This window comes from Myotis davidii, unplaced genomic scaffold, assembly GCF_000327345.1.
Source record: "Myotis davidii unplaced genomic scaffold, ASM32734v1 scaffold1277, whole genome shotgun sequence".
NCBI lineage: Eukaryota > Metazoa > Chordata > Mammalia > Chiroptera > Vespertilionidae > Myotis > Myotis davidii.
Window position 1 is genome coordinate 1,803,069 of NW_006290682.1, and position 17,264 is coordinate 1,820,332.

A 17,264-nucleotide genomic window follows, 5' to 3' on the forward strand; every position below is an offset into this window, starting at 1 on the left:
AACATAAACTTTGCATCTCCAACAAGTTCCTCGGTAATACTGGTGCTCTTGGTCCTAGGACCACATTTTAAGAACCACTGTCTTAGAAAGATTCTTGTGCCTGTACATAGGTAAGAAGATAAAAACAAAACTTTTCAAAGACATTGTTCCTAATAGTACCAAGCTAGAAACAATTCAAATTTCCATCAACAGTTCAATAGGGTAAATAAACTGGTATATTCATACCAGAAAACAATGTATAGCGATCAAAATGAGTGAACTCCAGCCACCTGCCTCAACTGGATGAATTTCAGGAAGCGTTGATGAATGAAATAAATAAGGCAAGAAAGTATCCCTACAGCATGATCCCATCTATGTGAATTCCAAAGCAGGAAAAACAAAACTATACTCTTAAGGGTAAAACTGCAAAGAAAATCAGTAAATTGATTACTGTAAAATCTGACCAGTGATGACCTGGGGTGAAGGGGAGGGAGGTGTATAGGGGACTTCTTGGTACTAGCAATAGTCTACATCTGAGCCTCCTATTGCTGTTGGATATGTGGGAGTTGGTCTCCTAATTATTATTTAAACTGTACATCTATATTTATACACATCTGTGTATATGATACATCCCCTAACTAAGCAGAAAAATCATTTTATCTTCAAAGAAAATGTCTGGTTCTTTGACAACTTGTTTGAATTGTAGGATCTGCCCAATAGTTATGAAAAATAAATCTTTTATGCTTCCATATATATCATTTAGTTATTCTTCCAAGTTAACTAGTAAAATGAAAGAATGATAGGATATTTTTTAAGAAATATACTCTTGTTATAGTCAAATACATTTGGTGATATGAACTAGTGATGAATAAAGTGTTACACAGTAGAAGACCTGTCAGTCCTATTTGGAGAACAGATTAGAACCTTGTACGGTTAGTATGTTTATGTCTGTATGTATATAATAAATCATGGTCGTCCCTAAAGTAAGATCGTCTTTTAGACCCTGACGATAAGAGCATGTACATGATGAAAGAGACTGTTGGCTCTTTGCTGCAGTTGAACTGATTTACATAATTTTCCCCATACCAGTCTCATGAACGCAAGAGTGAAGACTCTTACAAACTACTTCCATTTTATGGAAGGAGAATCATTTTTGCAATATTTGTTTTTGCTTTTTGAAAGGAAGGAGGGATTGAATGTTGATTATATTGTGATATCTTTTGCCTCCAAACATTCAGAGAGGAGGAATTGGAAACATCTAAACCCCGTGAGGATCCCAGGAATGCTTGCTGTTTCAGAATACATAGTTAGGCTTTTCTAGATATCAGAGTCTTGCTTTCACATTTTATTGGGCTGAGTCTCTTTCTTTACTACACTTTTTAGTTTATCCCTTCAAAAACACTTCTTAATCCCCCTCTTACACATACGTTTCCTTGTGGCGCGGGCTGTGTTTCTCCTATTTGACCACAGTGTGGATTCCCGATTCGCATCTCCCACATGTTAAGTTGACAGCTGCATAATCCCAAAACGCATTCTTATAATGACTGCCAATATTTTATGATGACATCCCAGGAATTCGATTGCAGCTGCCTACTGATATGAGTGGTATCTTTATTATTTGGTGAGTTAACTAGACATATTAAGTGTATCTGCTGCAAGCACAAGATGCTAAAAGAATGTATGACGTACTTATTATAGTGAAAAATTAGAAACAACCCAAGTGTCCATCAATGGGGGAGTAGTTAATTAAATCAAGGAAACTACATCTGAATTTAAGTGTCAGGGTCCCCATTAAGCACTTTAGTTGCATCGTTTTATTTAATTTTCACAACAACCCTATGGAATTCCCACTTTATAAAGGAGGACACTGAGACTTATGCAAAGTTACACAGTTAATAAATGGTACAACAGTAATTAGATCTGTGCACTATAACCCCAAATTCATTTCCTTCTCCAGTTACACTCTACTAGCTCATGAATGCCAAAGCCTTATGTGCTGTTAACTCTTCTTTCAAAGAGACTTCATTCAAGATGGCATTGGTTTGTTAGTGGGGTTTGTACTTGCTTAGTCCCTTCAATTTTTTCACCCAGCCCCCTCCCCTCTAACATCTGTCAGCCTGTTCTCTCTATGTCTCTTTCTATTTCGTTAGCTTATTCTGTTCATTACATTCCACATATAAGTGAAATCTATGGTATGTGTCTTTCTATGACTGACTTGTTTCACTTAGCAAGATACAACTCATAGAGACAATAGTATGATGGTTATCAGAAGGAAATGGGGGTGAGAGGAGCTAGAAGATAGTAAAGGTAGGTAAATGGTGACAGGAGACTTAACTTTGCACAATGTAATATACGATGATTTGTGACAGAATTTTACACCTGAAACCTATATAATTTTATTAATCAATGTCACCCCCATAAACTCATTAAACATTTTAAAAAGATGACATTGGTTCACATGAATAGGAAGAAACTCATCTAATAGTAAAAACAAACATATCTGAAATGTCAAAACTAAATTATTTCTGAAGGAAATAAATTTCCTATACTTTCCAATGAGACAAATTTTAAGAGCATACACCAAGATTCTCGTGATGTGTGCAATCCAAGTAAGGGATTTTTCTTATATTTTCAGAGCCATTGGTCTGTTTAAAATATCAAATTATGAGTGAAGTGAGAAGTCATGCTTTTGCTCAGACACGGTTATTGATAATGTAAAATATTACTGTATTCTTATTTTTACAACCTTTTATTCTTTTAATATTTACAGATGGACAAAAGAGGAAGAAATCTTTGAGAAAGAAACTGGATTCACTAGGGAAGGAGAAAAACAAAGACAGAGGTAAGGAACGGAATGAACTAGAGGGAACACATCTCCCATGGAGCATAATGGTTGAATTTGGTGGGGTTTTTGAATTGCATAGATTTATGTGGTTCAACGCTATTACGTAAACTGGATTTCTATGATGGAATGTCATTAAGAACTGTTTGGGTCTACTCCTTTGTGTTTGAGTGGCCCTGTATTGAATTGATGAGTTCAGCTGGTTTGAGAAAAGTGTGACTTCAGCCAAGTTTATGGTTCTAATTATGATGCTGGCCAATGAGCTATGCATACAGAGAACCTGGGTTGAGTAGCCATGGATAGCATCTCTAACGTTAACCAGCTGTCTGGCAAATCCAGATATTTAGGCAGGGCTAGCTGAGTGAGAGTTTGGATTCGCCTACCATGACTACTGGAGAGAAACAGTGTCATCCTCACGGGTTATTGAAGATGAGCCATTTTCAGCATTTTGATGTTAGATCATTGCGTGCTTATTCTTTGCCCTATATGTTTGGGGAATTGTTGACTCTCTTCATACTGTTTTGTGTACCCTTTTGTGTCTACTTAGGGAATTGACACTTTAGCCATTCCTTGTGGTCGTTTCAAACTAATATTAATTGAGCCCACACAATGGGCACCTGGCTCCCGTTAGCATAGTACAACATTTTGTGGTTCGTTTCTATGAAATGACTGCTGAGTGGTGTAGTCATATGAATGTATTTTCATTTTATGTGACATAGTAAATGAGGGTTGAGTAAGGAGAGCCATGTGCCTTACCCGGGAAATCTTTTATATAACTATTGAATTTCTGCTTGATGGAAGGAAATAAAACTGGAAGTATAAAAAGTAAACACATTGTAATCAATATTGGACAAGACCTAGTCCACATCATTGATCCCAGACTCTATACCCATATCTCGAACCATGCTAAAGGGTCATTACATTTGATTCTTTGGAACAGGGGTCCTCAAACTTTTTAAGCAGGGGGCCAGTTCACTGTCCCTCAGTCCATTGGAGGGCCAGACTATAGTTTTAAAAAAAACTATGAACAAATTCCTATGCACACTGCACATATCTTATTTTAAAGTAAAAAAACAGAACAGGAACAAGTACAATATTTGTATTTGCATGTGGCCCGCGGGCCGTAGTTTGAGGACCCCTGCTTTGGAATAAAAGGAGATACAGAATTCTAAAGAATGGAAAACAAACATTTTACTTCCCATAGAGCAGTGGTCGGCAAACTCATTAGCCAACAGAGCCAAATATCAACAGTACAACGATTGAAATTTCTTTTGAGAGCAAAATTTTTTAAACTTAAACTATATAGGTAGGTACATTGTTATTCACTTCATTAGGGTACTCCTAAGGCTTAGGAAGAGCTACACTCAAGGGGCCAAAGAGCCGCATGTGGCTCGCGAGCCGCAGTTTGCTGACCATGGGTACTGAGCAGATGAGCTTTTTTGTGGGAGATGTTTCAGTTCTCTCAGGGGAGAGAGATGTATGTGTGCTTGCTTATATCACAAAACAGCGGGAAGCAAGAATGGAAGTGAGCAGGGAAGGAAGGACCAGGGTAAGTAATTGACCAATATGTACTGGGCCATTGGGCATTTTTCAGACCAAATCATATTTATGTATTATATAGGCGCAGTGAGAACCTGGCAGTGTTCTACAAGGCTGCGCAGGGAGCTGCCTTGGGGAGAAATAAAACAGGTCCTGATGCTTCCAAAGGAAAGACACACCACCCATCCAACTAAGGGGAGAAAAACAAAGCTTCATGGGAAAAAAAATGGTATTTTTTCTTATTTAAAGTAGCTGTGATATTGAAAAAGGTGTCCTATGCTTAAATGAAGCTTAATTCCATGGCATCCTTCCCAAACATAAAGTCCTGGGAACCAGTGTGAGGGGCAGCCTGCGGGTCTCACACAGTTCGTTGGTTCACAGTATTTTCTTCCATTGGAATATTAGCATTTGAGTTCATAACAGCTGCACATGTGAAAAATGATAATCACTTGAATCCAAGAGGAAAACCAGGAAAACAGGAAACTCGAAATGACCTCTTGGGTTAGATCATCTAAAAATAAATGAGAGCCGCTTATTAGAATCAAATTGCTTTCCCAATAAAGAGTGATTCATTAAATGTTTGGTACGCCGCTAAATTAATTGATTCAATCAGAATGAATCATGTCCTGTATTTTATTTCATTGCTTGCCATAATATACAGCAGATCATGTGACATTCCTGCATCCCTCCTGCCACTTAAGCAGTGCCCGTGTGACTTTTGATTTCCATATGAAACTAATTCAAGACGGATGCTGGTGCAGAAAACATGTTTTCTTTTTTTTGTCCCTGTGTCAAAAGGCTATATAAATATTTTATTTATTCTTGCCCTCACTAATTTTTTAGTTTTATACATTTATAAAGAAGTCACGAAAAGCTTAAGTGTATCTATAATCAGCAGGTTTTGGGGTGCACCAATAAGGCATTTTTTTAACTTATCTTTATTGTTGAAAGTATGACAGATGCCCCATTTTTTCCTCCATTTACCCCACTCCCACTGCCACCCCAGGCCTTCACTGCATCACTTCAAGGAATATATCCTGAGAAGCGTGAAACACCAATCAGAAAGCATGTATGCACCCCGTGTTCATAGCAGCCTTATTTACAATAGCTACGATCTGGAAACAGAAAACACATTGTCATACAGAATAGTTCCAAGCCCTTAATTTCTCTTAGTTAAATTGCTTGGCAACCAAAAAGTATTTGTAAACTTTTAGAACTTTAGAAAAATCTCTTGCTGGTATCAAAGAGAAATCACTTGGAGGGTAAAGGGTTAAAAATAACTACTTTGTTCCGGTGAATGTGGTTCCTAATCGCAGCACCAGGGGTATGGAGACACCATCAAAGTGTCGTGGCGGGGGTGGCTTGATGGTATGTTTAAACAGATTGCCACACCGCAGGGTAAACATGAACTTGGGGTGAAGGAGACAAGACTGGAAGGAAGAAGCCTGATTCCAGAGGTAGGATCACTCCTGCTGAGGACAAAGCGTAGGAGGGGACGGAGGGAGAGGAGGAAAGAGGTGGCGTGCATGAAAAAGTAAGAGGAGAGCAGGTCAAGGAGATGGGATGACAGAGGATCAGATAGGCCATTTCCGTAGATGTCCAAGCCACCCACGGGGATGGTAGATTTGGGAGGGTCACGACCATGAGTCGAAGTCATTGTCAATAGAAGATACCAGGAGACCAGGGGAACGTTGCAATAGCCCGTTCCTGCCGCACAGTGGGAAGAGGATGACCTGGGAATGGCAGTGGGGAGCAGAGAGGATGTCATACCTGACCCCACAGTTCTTGGGGCGGGAGAGTAGGCAGTTGCTACTGATAAAAACACGGCAAGCAGCCTCCTCGATGAACACATTCCATAGATGGGAACCTGAGACACATTGTTCCTGGCCCCCAAACAGTGCATCTTGGGTAATGTCCTATGGTTTTAAAACCTATTCTCAACTTGATTAGCCACCATCATCACAGGTTCCTTTTTATCCGCTGATGGAAGAGCTTTGGATCCTCAGATAAGCGTGGGTGCTCAACTCTCTATTTATACATAAAGGAGGAATTTGCTCAATATGCTTGTGATAAATCCCCAATTTCACAATAGCCATATTTTGAAAAGCAAAAATATTTAAGGAATCACATCTCGAATTTGACAAAAACTAGACACGGCAGCACAAGTTGCGTGGCACAGGGCGGTCTCCTTTCTGAAGCTTAGAAGAGCCCTCGGAAGAAAGCAGTGAGAAACTAAAGAGACTACATCAGAATGCTATTACTGCAAGAATAAACTCAGCCAGGAGAGAAGGCCCATTAGAAATAAAAATCTGTGATAGGTGGCTACGGCTCTTGATTGGGGAAAAAAGAGAGAAATAAAAATTGGGGAGAATGACTTCACATATTCCATGTTTCATTTGTATTCAGTTATTCCAATTTACAAGTAGAGTGACAGACTCTCAGATATTAAAAGTGACAGGTTCCAAAGGAAACCCATTTTTCTTCTGTTTCCCCCCGGGATATTAGAAATCTCTAAATGAGACTGGTTGGTTTTCCTTGTATAGAAAATGTGGCTCAGAGAGAAATCAATAGTCCCCACCTCATATTAAATTCTGCTCTGAGCAAGCCTGCATGAGCAGACACATGTCACTTGAGATATTCATCAATATCCTTTTTGCTGTTATTGTCCCTAATATTCTGTGTAGCTGTCAACCTGGCCATCCACTTGTTTCTAGACTTTCCCCAACCCTTCTTTTAAAAATATATTTTATTGATTTTTTACAGAGAGGAAGGGAGAGGGATAGAGAGTTAGAACATCAATGAGCGAGAAACATCAATCAGCTGCCTCCTGCACGCCCCCTACTGGGGATGTGCCCGCAACCAAGGTACATGCCCTTGACCGGAATTGAACCTAGGACCCTTGAGTCCGCAGGCCGACGCTCTATCCACTGAGCCAAACCCGTTAGGACTCCCCAACCTTTTTGAAGGCAGACTATTTGATTATTCCCATAGACAAGAGAGTACTGATTTACATAATAAAACCTGAGGTGCACAGCAGGTGGTCTGCTAGGGCCCCATTTGGTTGCTCTTTGCTGGTAGTGGAAGTGGCCTTTTATAAGGAGCATTGCAGTTTGCTACACTGGCCACATTGATCACTCAAAACAAATTCCTAAAATATTTTTGGGATTATTATATGCCACCTGGTTTGTTGATGGAGAATGGTAAGCATCTGCAGAAAATACCCAAATGCTAAGCCAAGGTGCTGAAGGTTTAATTTTCCACTTAAAAACGAATTGCTGCCCTAACTGGTTTGGCTCAGTGGATAGCATCGGCCTGTGGACTGAAGGGTCCCGGGTTCAATTCCAGTCAAGGGCATGTACCTTGGTTGTGGGCACATCCCCATTAGGGAGTGTGCAGGAAGCAGCTGATCGATGTTTCTCTCTCATCGATGTTTCTAGCTCTCTATCCCTCTCCCTTCTTCTCTGTAAAATAATCAATAAAATATATATTTTTTAAAATGGTGCCATGTATCAAAGAAGAAAACCTTTAAAGCGTCTTTCCATCTGATTTAATGTTAGCTTTTTCTTTCGAAGAACAAACCATTTTACAACTGTTTTCTCTTGATCACTCTAGTTTTTTTTTAATTTTTAAAATATATTTATTGATTTTTTACAGAGAGGAAGGGTGAGGGACAGAGAGCCAGAAACATCGATGAGAGAGAAGCATCGATCAACCGCCTCCTGCACACCCCCCACTGGGGTTGAGCCTGCAACCAAGGCACATGCCCTTGACCGGAATCGAACCTGGGACCCTTGAGTCCCCAGGCCGACGCTCCATCCAGTGAGCCAAACCAGCCAGGGCACTCTAGTTTTATTTATAGGGATTATAAAAAGAATGGAGAGGCTAGCCTCCAATTTGCTGCTGCTAAAAAACCTAATTTTGAGTCTAAAAGAATCATTTAATCTAATCATTAATGCTCTTCATCATGAATCTAAAACGTTGCCAATAAAATGCCTGGCCCTGCCCAGCCGGCGTGGCTCAGGGGTTAAGCATCCACCTATGAACCAGGAGGTCATGGTTTGATTCCCAGTCAGGGCACATGCCCAGGTTGTGAGGTCGATCCCCAGTAGGGGGCGTGCAGGAGGCAGCCGATCAATGATAGTCTCTCATCATTGATGTTTCTCTCTCTCTCCCTCTCCCTTCCTCTCTGAAATCAATGAAAATATATTAAAAAATATAATGTATACATAATATAATATAAATATAATATAAAAATAAAATATAAAAATATAAAATATAATATAAAAATAATATATTAAAAAATGCCTGGCCCTAAAGATTGGTGTGCTTATGATGTATCTGTATACACATTACTGTAGAGATCCAGAAAGCAACTGGATGTACATCTACAAATAAAGCCATAGATTTCTGCATTCTGCTCCGTCTCCAAAATTTTCCTCGCTAGAGGATTGAACAAATTGTGTCTGGGGCCCTTCACCAGATACTTAATGGCGGGACTCCACTTTCCCATGTGGTCAGCAGAACAGCCTGAGCACAGATCATGAGTGACAGCCCCAACCCGGCTGACTGGAGCCAGCATGTGGGGACGAGCAACCCAATGAAAATAGAGCAGACTTCTTTCCAACTTGCTCTTCTGCCTCTCAGATTATCATGTCACGTGATAGCTCTTTCACTGGGAACTTCAAAGTATATCCACTCAATTGAATTTGCCTTTGCTTCATGCATTTCTCTATCCTAGCACATTATGGACACTATTGCATTTATTTACATATCTGACCCTGCACTCCGCCATTCCACTCTCGGAAGCTTCCGGGAGCAAGGACTGGGCCTACCTTTCACAAGCTTTGTACTCCCCATTGTGTAATTTGATATGGCACATAGTAGGTCTTCAATAGGTGTCTGTCAAATAAATGTATCAATGCAGAGTCTTACCATGCCTTGTAAGCTTTGGGGGTTCTTGAGACATATAAATTGAGGACTAACTCTTTGTAAAACTGTGTCCTCATGAGGATAAACTATTATGTACATTTTATCAAAAATATCACATTTCTCTATAAAGTCATTTTCTTTCAACCATACTTGAGATATGTGGAGAAAAACAAGAGGCCGAGAAGTCTAAAGCCTATAATAGTTATACACACTAGCTTTCCTTATTGAAATAGAAACCTTGGCCACTCTGATCAACACAAAAGTCATCTTCTTATTTGGATTGAGCAATCAGTTCTTCCAAAAACAGCCATTTGAATATGTCTGCCCTGAGGTCTCACGTGTCAGTGAAAGTCTCCACTGGCCCGGTCTTTCTCTGAAACTGAATGTTTGCGTTTCGATTCCAGAATTCATCCCGCAGGCATTTGGAATGCCCTTGTCCCAAGTCATTGCAAATGACCGGGCCTACAAGCTCAAGCAGGACTTACAGAGGGACGAGCAAAAGGATGCATCCGATTTTGTTGCCTCCCTCCTCCCATTTGGAAGTAAAAGACAAAACAAAGAACTGTCAAGCAGTAACTCATCTCTCAGCTCCACCTCGGAAACACCAAATGAGTCGACATCGCCAAACACCCCAGAACCAGCTCCTCGGGCCAGGAGGAGGGTGAGTTGTTCAGTATTTTCTCTGTAGCCAATGCGAGGACAACCAAAGATGTTATAAGGTTATTTTCTGAGCCTCTGCTCATGCGAAAACTGGAAATGTCATTTGTGTCCAGGTATGTCAACAACTCCATTCCGGGAGAATTTACACCAGCTCTATGGCACCTGGCACCCCCCTCAAAGCCTTTCCCTCATCCCTCTCAAAGCCCTCGGGCACCCCTCCTTGTTTACATATATATCCCATGATATCCAGAACATTGTACATCACCATTGATCCTGGTCTATTGCAATCTTCTGTTGCGTTCAGAGACTCTCCCATGAGACCATGAGGCTGGAAGGCAGGGCTGGATGTTTTTGTTCATCTCTTCATCTTCAGCTGAGAACCGTGCCTGGCCCAGTGAATTGCTGCTGGTTTCATAAACAATCTTTTCCCTGGAACTTTCTTTTTCTCAGACATAGCCAGATATATATGTAAGCAATACGGATATGTTACCATTTAGTTAGTGAGTGCTGTGTCTAGGCACCGTACTATTATTGGCATTTCAGATTTCACATTTCAAGTGAAGAAAGCTGAGTTTTCAGGAAAGCTGGTTGGTGACTGGCTGAGTCAGTTGATAAACATTTCTAAAACGTCCCAGGTCACTGGGAGAACTTCTCTCTCTTTTCTCTCACCTGGAGGCTCCCAATTTTTGTCACCTCCAGCCTTTGACTAATGCCCTAGTTAAACCCCAGACCAGTGGTTCCCAACCTTCTGGCCCTTTAAATACACTTCCTCATGTTGTGACCCAACCATTAAATTATTTTCGTTGCTACTTCATCACTCTCATGTTGCTACTGTTAGGAATCGTCATGTAAATATCTGATATGCAGGATGGTCTTAGGCGACCCCTTTGAAAGGGTCGTTCGACCGCCAAAGGGGTCGCGACCCACAAGTTGAGAAACGCTGCCCTAGATACTTCTCACTTGAAATCCATATTTCTCCATCCACCCCCAACATTCAGGACCTCTCCGAGAGAGAGGGGCACATGAGCCACTGCTGTTTTTCAAAGCTTTGGCTCTGTGTAAATAGGAAGACAGGACCACCTTTGACTTTGCATGATGGAATTGTTCTTCCAATCCTGTCATTGTCCCTCAGACTGTCTGTCCCAACCCATATATGGCAATGACAACAAGACTCTACATTAGAGTTTTCTGGTAACCTAAGCCAGTGGTCGGCAAACTGCGGCTCGCGAGCCACACACGGCTCTTTGGCCCCTTGAGTGTGGCTTTTCTACAAAATACTGGCTTTTCCACAAAATACCGACTTCTGCGCATGGGCCATGAAGTTTCAATCGCACTGTACGTGCACGCCCACACGTGGTATTTTGTGGAAGAGCCACACTCAAGGGGCCAAAGAGCCGCATGTGGCTCGCGAGCCACGGTTTGCCAACTACCAACCTAAGGCTATGCAATTGGCCTCCCAAATGCATCCTCCTCTTGTCCAGGCTTCCCAGGACATCAGCAGCCAACTTCTTCCTCCACACTTCATCTCAGGATAGGCGACTGCACAGACATGGCTGGTGCCCTGGTCCCTGCCCTTGGGCCTTCTCTATTCCTAGCAAGCTGGCCTTCTCACCTGCCAGCACCTCACCTCTTTGCTGAGGGCTTTCTGTGATGGCCGAGGAGCCCACCCAGGCAGATGACAGGCTGCACGGACTGAGTGAGGCATTAACACCACCTCCCTGCCCCTACTAGAAGCTACTCTTTTTTAAAAACTATATTTTATTGATTTCAGAGAGGAAGGAAGAGGGAGAGAGAGATACAAGCATCAATGATGAGAGAGAATGATTGCTCGGTTGCCTCCTACATGTCCCCTACTGGGGATTGAGCCTGCAACCTGGGCATGTGCCTTTGACTGTAATCGAACCCCATACCCTTCAATCCATAGGCCGACGCTCTAGCCCAGTGGTTCTCAACCTGTGGGTCGCGACCCCTTTGGCGGTAGAACGACCTTTTCACAGGGGTCGCCTAAGACCATCCTGAATATCAGATATTTACATGACGATTCATAACAGTAGCAACATTGCAGTTAGGAAGTAGCAACGAAAATCATTTTATGGTTGGGTCACAACATGAGCAACTGTATTTAAAGGGCCAGAAGGTTGAAAACCACTGCTCTAGCCACTGAGTCAAACCAGCTAGGGCAGGAGTGACCATTTCTTAACTGAGGAGCCCTTAATCGATGACTCTTGAGACTTGGAGTAGAAATACGTCAGCTCTGTCACCCGAGCAGGGCTAGCTCAGGGGTGTTTGATCCACCCAGGGGCCCCCATGCAACTGGACTCCAGCCGCCCCTGGTGGTCATAGGCCGGGTGAGGCCCCCATCAGTGTCTGCTTTCTCTTCCATGTCTCATTTCCCCACTCCCCTGCAGGTGGCTGTGGGGACCACTTCCCTAAGAAAGTGCTTTGTGCTGCTTCTGGGGGAAAGCAAGCTAAGACTGTTTTATTTGTTTCTTCACAAGATTTCTCTAACTACCTCATTCATTGAGTATGCGATGTGTTCTTGTTTTAAGGAACAAAGTGGTTGCATTCAAATATTTTAATTCTATGTTTGCCCTCTTGTCTTTCATTTGGAAAATGTTGTCTATTGTTGAAATTGTCACTGCCAGTATCTTACCCCATGTACGGACGTCTTCTAACTTTTTCAAAAGATATTTGTTTTTTTCCCCTCGCAATATACAAGCAGCACAATGAAATCAAGCAGTATTATTTCAAGCATGATAAATAATTATAGGTCAGAGTATTCCTGGATGGCATCTGGGGGAAGCTGTTTTTATCTTCTCTGTCTGCCCTCTTTGCTCATGGCTATGTGTGATTTGCAGGGTGCTATGTCAGTGGACTCCATTACAGATCTTGATGACAACCAGTCTCGACTTCTAGAAGCTTTACAGCTCTCCTTGCCTGCGGAAGCCCAAAGTAAAAAAGAAAAAGCGAGAGATAAGAAACTCAGTCTGAATCCTATTTACAGACAGGTTCCCAGGCTGGTGGACAGCTGCTGTCAACATCTAGAAAAACATGGTAAGCAGACCTGTCTGTCAGTACTAAAGGCTTGCATTAATTCAAGCGTCATTTACGTAAGCATCCAGTTTAATTCTGTGTTCATTGGATCAAACTCTGGGCCAAAGTTTCCTTTGTGAAGATAGTTTATGGACCTAGACGGTTTGGCTCAGTGGATAGAGCATCGGCCTATGGACCGAAGGATCCCGGGTTCGATTCCGGTCAAGGGCAAGTACCTCTGTTGCAGGTTCCGCCCCGGCCCAGGCTCTGGTCAGGGTGCGTGCAGGAGACAGCCAATCAATGTGTTTCTCTCACATCAGTATTTCTCTCTGTCTTTCCCTCTCTCTAAAAATCAGTTGGAAAAAATTAATGGAAAAATATCCTCGGATGAGAATTAAAAAAAAAAAAAGATAGCTTATGGATGTGTTTGCTTAAGAGATTCCTGGGCTAACCAAGATTTTGGGGGGAACATCTACTTGATGGCATTCAGACTACCTAGACCCCAAGAGTCTTCAGAAGTAACTTTTGAGGCCAAGCAATTTAGGGGAGGGCAAGATCTGTTGGACTAGGCCTGTCTCCAGGATCCCCTTCAAACAGAGAAGACCCACTTTTATCTTTTTTTATACATTGAAGTCACTCATATGGCTTCCTTTAAAAAATAAGAGTCCAGCTTCTTTTTAAAAAAGATTTTAAAACCATTTCTTGCAAGAATAGAAAGTACATAGTTCTTGACAACAGGTTCCTATATTGCTATTTGCATTTTCGTGGGAAGGGTGTCCACTTAAAATTTTTTCACAAAGACCCCTTTGGCAACTCAGTTTCAGATAGCATATTGACTTAAAAATACTGAAATTTAGACTTGGCTCATCAAACGGCCATTTTCGTAATCTAAATTGTTGGCTATATAGTGTTAGAATGCATTTTATTGACAAAAGAAAAGTTTTTAACTGCTTCTTGACTATAAAAATAATATGCTTAGTGTATTAAAGGGAAAAAAGAAAGGAAAGCAAAGAAAATTCTGAGGCTATTATGTAGACATCACTACTGTTAACATGCTCATTTCTTTCTAATAAAACTGGGACTTCATTAAAAATTATTAAGGCTATAGCTAAATCTCTTAAGATCATTATATATGGGAATCACTTGATTACATATGAGTGGCTTACTTAATTAATTATATTGAAATTATATGTTTATATAAGATATTAATACATGTGTCGGTGTACATGTGTGTGTATGTGTTTATCTACCTGTCTCTTCTCCTTGGCAGATAATCTGGAGTTCAAGAGAAAGGTCTTAGTCATTTTGAATTCTCAACACTTAGTATCATGATGAGCACAATGTAGCTGTTCAATGAATATTGTTTGAACAGAATTGTTTTTAAAAATAGCTTAACAGCTAAAGAGTAAAATACTATGACTATGTAAACACAGCCCCAATTTCACTATGAGGCAGAAAAAGAGACGCTTTTGTAACGAGAATTGTCCTTATAAAGGATTTAGCGAGTGAACTGTAAATATTTTTAAAAATTCTAAACAAGAAAATGCCACTCCAAGCATGCAAGGCTGAGGAACTGCTTTTGTGAAAGAAAACTTGGTGTATCTTATTTTCTTTTTGAAAATAAATGATAGTATATAAGCTAGCATTTCCGTTAAGCTGATTTAAAAGCAGGGCGATTCACTTTCCTTTTGAGAATAATTAAAACGCAGCTTGAGGCCTAAAGGAAAGAAGGTAACTGGGCGATCTCTCAAGGCCCCGGTTCTGTTCTGGGTTTCCATGGTGTTTAGACCAAGTGGCTCCTGGACAATAGGAGACACGTTCAAAATCAAGCAAATATTAATCTTGTTCACTTTAAACCAATGAATAAAAAGCAAACTTCAAAACACAATTCTTTCAGAAGACTTTGTTTGCCAGTTTTTGAAATGGGTAGCAAGAGTTTGATTCACTTTAGCCTTATAAACATTTATCAAAGTTCTTTTTATTCTCTCCAAAGTTGGTCTAGACCAGTGGTTCTCAACCTTCCTAATGCCATGACCCTTTCATACAGCTCCTCATGTTGTGGTGACCCCCAATGTCATTGTTACAAATTGAGCATCATGAAAGCATAGTGATTCATCACAAAAACAATATGTAATTATATATGTGTTTTCCGATGGTCTTAGGCGACCCCTGTGAAAGGGACGTTCGCCCCCCAAAGGGGTCGCGACCCACAGGTTGAGAACTGTTGGTCTAGACCAGTGGTCAGCAAACTCATTAGCCAACAGAGCCAAATATCAACAGTACAACGATTGAAATGTCTTTTGAGAGCCACATTTTTTAAACTTCAACTATATAGGTAGGTACACTGTTATTCACTTCATTAGGGTACTCCTAAGGCTTAGGAAGAGCCACACTCAAGGGGCCAAAGAGCCGCATGTGGCTCGCAAGCCAGTTTGCCGACCACGGGTCTAGACAGTTAGCTTGACTCCATCTATATTTGTGTACATCACCCTTCCCCACTTATATTTCATCCAAATGCTTTCTATACCATCGGGTCAAAATGCCTTAAGCATCCCCAATTCCCCAGAAACACACGTGAAAAAAAAGAGAATATAATGGAGAGTCACACCCTGTGGTATTTCTGGGATTTAGGCCGGTTTTGGGGTGGGCCTCCTGCCTAGTATGCCTGCCCTCCTTACTCACATTCCCCAAGCCTGAGATTCAGGTGCTCTGGGTCGAGTTTTCATTTCAGTTTCTGATGAAAAAGAGAGATAGGTGATCATGTCCATTTCTGGGGCAGGGCATAGTGAAGTCACGTTTCTTTGCCAGATCGATGCCTTTTTTCTCCATACACCTGTTTTTACCAGTGACTGTCTTTTCTTAAAATATATTTTACTGATTTTTTACAGAGAGGAAGGGAGAGGGATAGAGAGTTAGAAACATCGATGAGAGAGAAATACCGATCAGCTGCCTCCTGCACACTCCCTACTGGGGATGTGCCCGCAACCAAGGTACATGCCCTTGACCGGAATCGAACCTGGAACCCTTCAGTCCACAGGCTGGCACTCTATCCACTGAGCCAAACCGGTTAGGGCACCAGTGACGGTCTTAAGTCAAGGCTACTGAATGCCTAGACTATAACTTCTCTTTGAGGAAAATCACTGTGAGGCTTATTCAGCATTGGCTGTCTAAATGCTGTTATTTGCTGTTCATAAAAAGTAAATACATAAATACTTTTTAAATTTAAAATACATAATAATCAATTGAGATATATAGTAATTATAACAATTGATCACTAAGTAGCTATTTTCTAAATCAGTCATTTTTACTGAGTGGAAAAGTACTGTAATTGAGAAAATCATGTGAGAAATGGACATTTCTGAACAGCCTAGAGGAATTTCGCCAAATGAAGAATCTCATCTTGTGCAGACAATGCCCTTACGTGAGATCTCACCTATGTAGAAATTTCAACTATCGGGAAACCACCAGAAAATAAGAAAATAAATGTGGTCCAAAGTACACATGCTGAGACCTACTATTATATTAACATTTTCCATTTTGTACAAGAAGACTCACTCCGTTCAGTGAGGGCATAGTTCCCTTCACATAATAGTCGATGACAGATATATTTAAGTCAGCGGTCACCGACTGGTGGTCGCAGAGCACTGGTGGTCCGTGAGGTCCGAAAGGTTGGTGACCGCTGTTCTAAGTACAGTGGGGCCTTGACTTACAAGTTTAATTAGTTCCGAGACCGAGCTCGTTAAGGAGCTCGTTAACTCAAATTACTCTGTCAACTCAATGCAAAAAATCGGCCAAGAGACAGCTGGTATCTCAAAAAACTCATTAGTCGGGACACTCGTAAGTCAAGACCCCACTGTAATTTATATGCATTAGCTAATATTGAATCACTGTTTAACTTTTGAGGCAGATACTTCATTTTTCAGATGAAGAAATATAATTCTGGCCCTGGCCAGTGTGTCTCAATTGGTGGGGTGTCATCCTATGCACCCAAAGGTCACCGGTTCGATTCCCGGTCAGGGCACATGCCCGGATGTCCAGCTTGACCCCCGGTAGAGGGGGCATGCAAGAGGCAGCAAATGGATGTTTAGCTTTCACATCGATGTTTTTCTGTCTCCCTCTCCCTTCCTCTGTGTCTAAAAAGCAATTAAAAATCTTTTTAAAAAAGAAATGTAATTCTGCCCTGGCTGGCATGGCTCAGTGGTTGAACGTCGACCTATGAACCAGGAGGTCACAGTTCGACTCCCAGTCAGGGCACTGGCTCGATCCCCAGTGTGGGGCGTGG

General features: G+C 41.4%; 1 protein-coding gene across 1 annotated transcript in view; it reads left to right on the forward strand.

Annotated features, from left to right (window-relative positions):
* Positions 1-17,264, forward strand: part of ARHGAP6 (Rho GTPase activating protein 6) — a 95,885-nt gene that overhangs the window by 23,195 nt on the left and 55,426 nt on the right. The window contains exons 2-4 of the mRNA XM_015563958.1: positions 2,750-2,821; positions 9,694-9,950; positions 12,808-13,003. Of these exons, the coding sequence (XP_015419444.1) occupies positions 2,750-2,821; positions 9,694-9,950; positions 12,808-13,003 (525 nt within the window). The remainder of the gene's footprint in view (positions 1-2,749; positions 2,822-9,693; positions 9,951-12,807; positions 13,004-17,264) is intronic.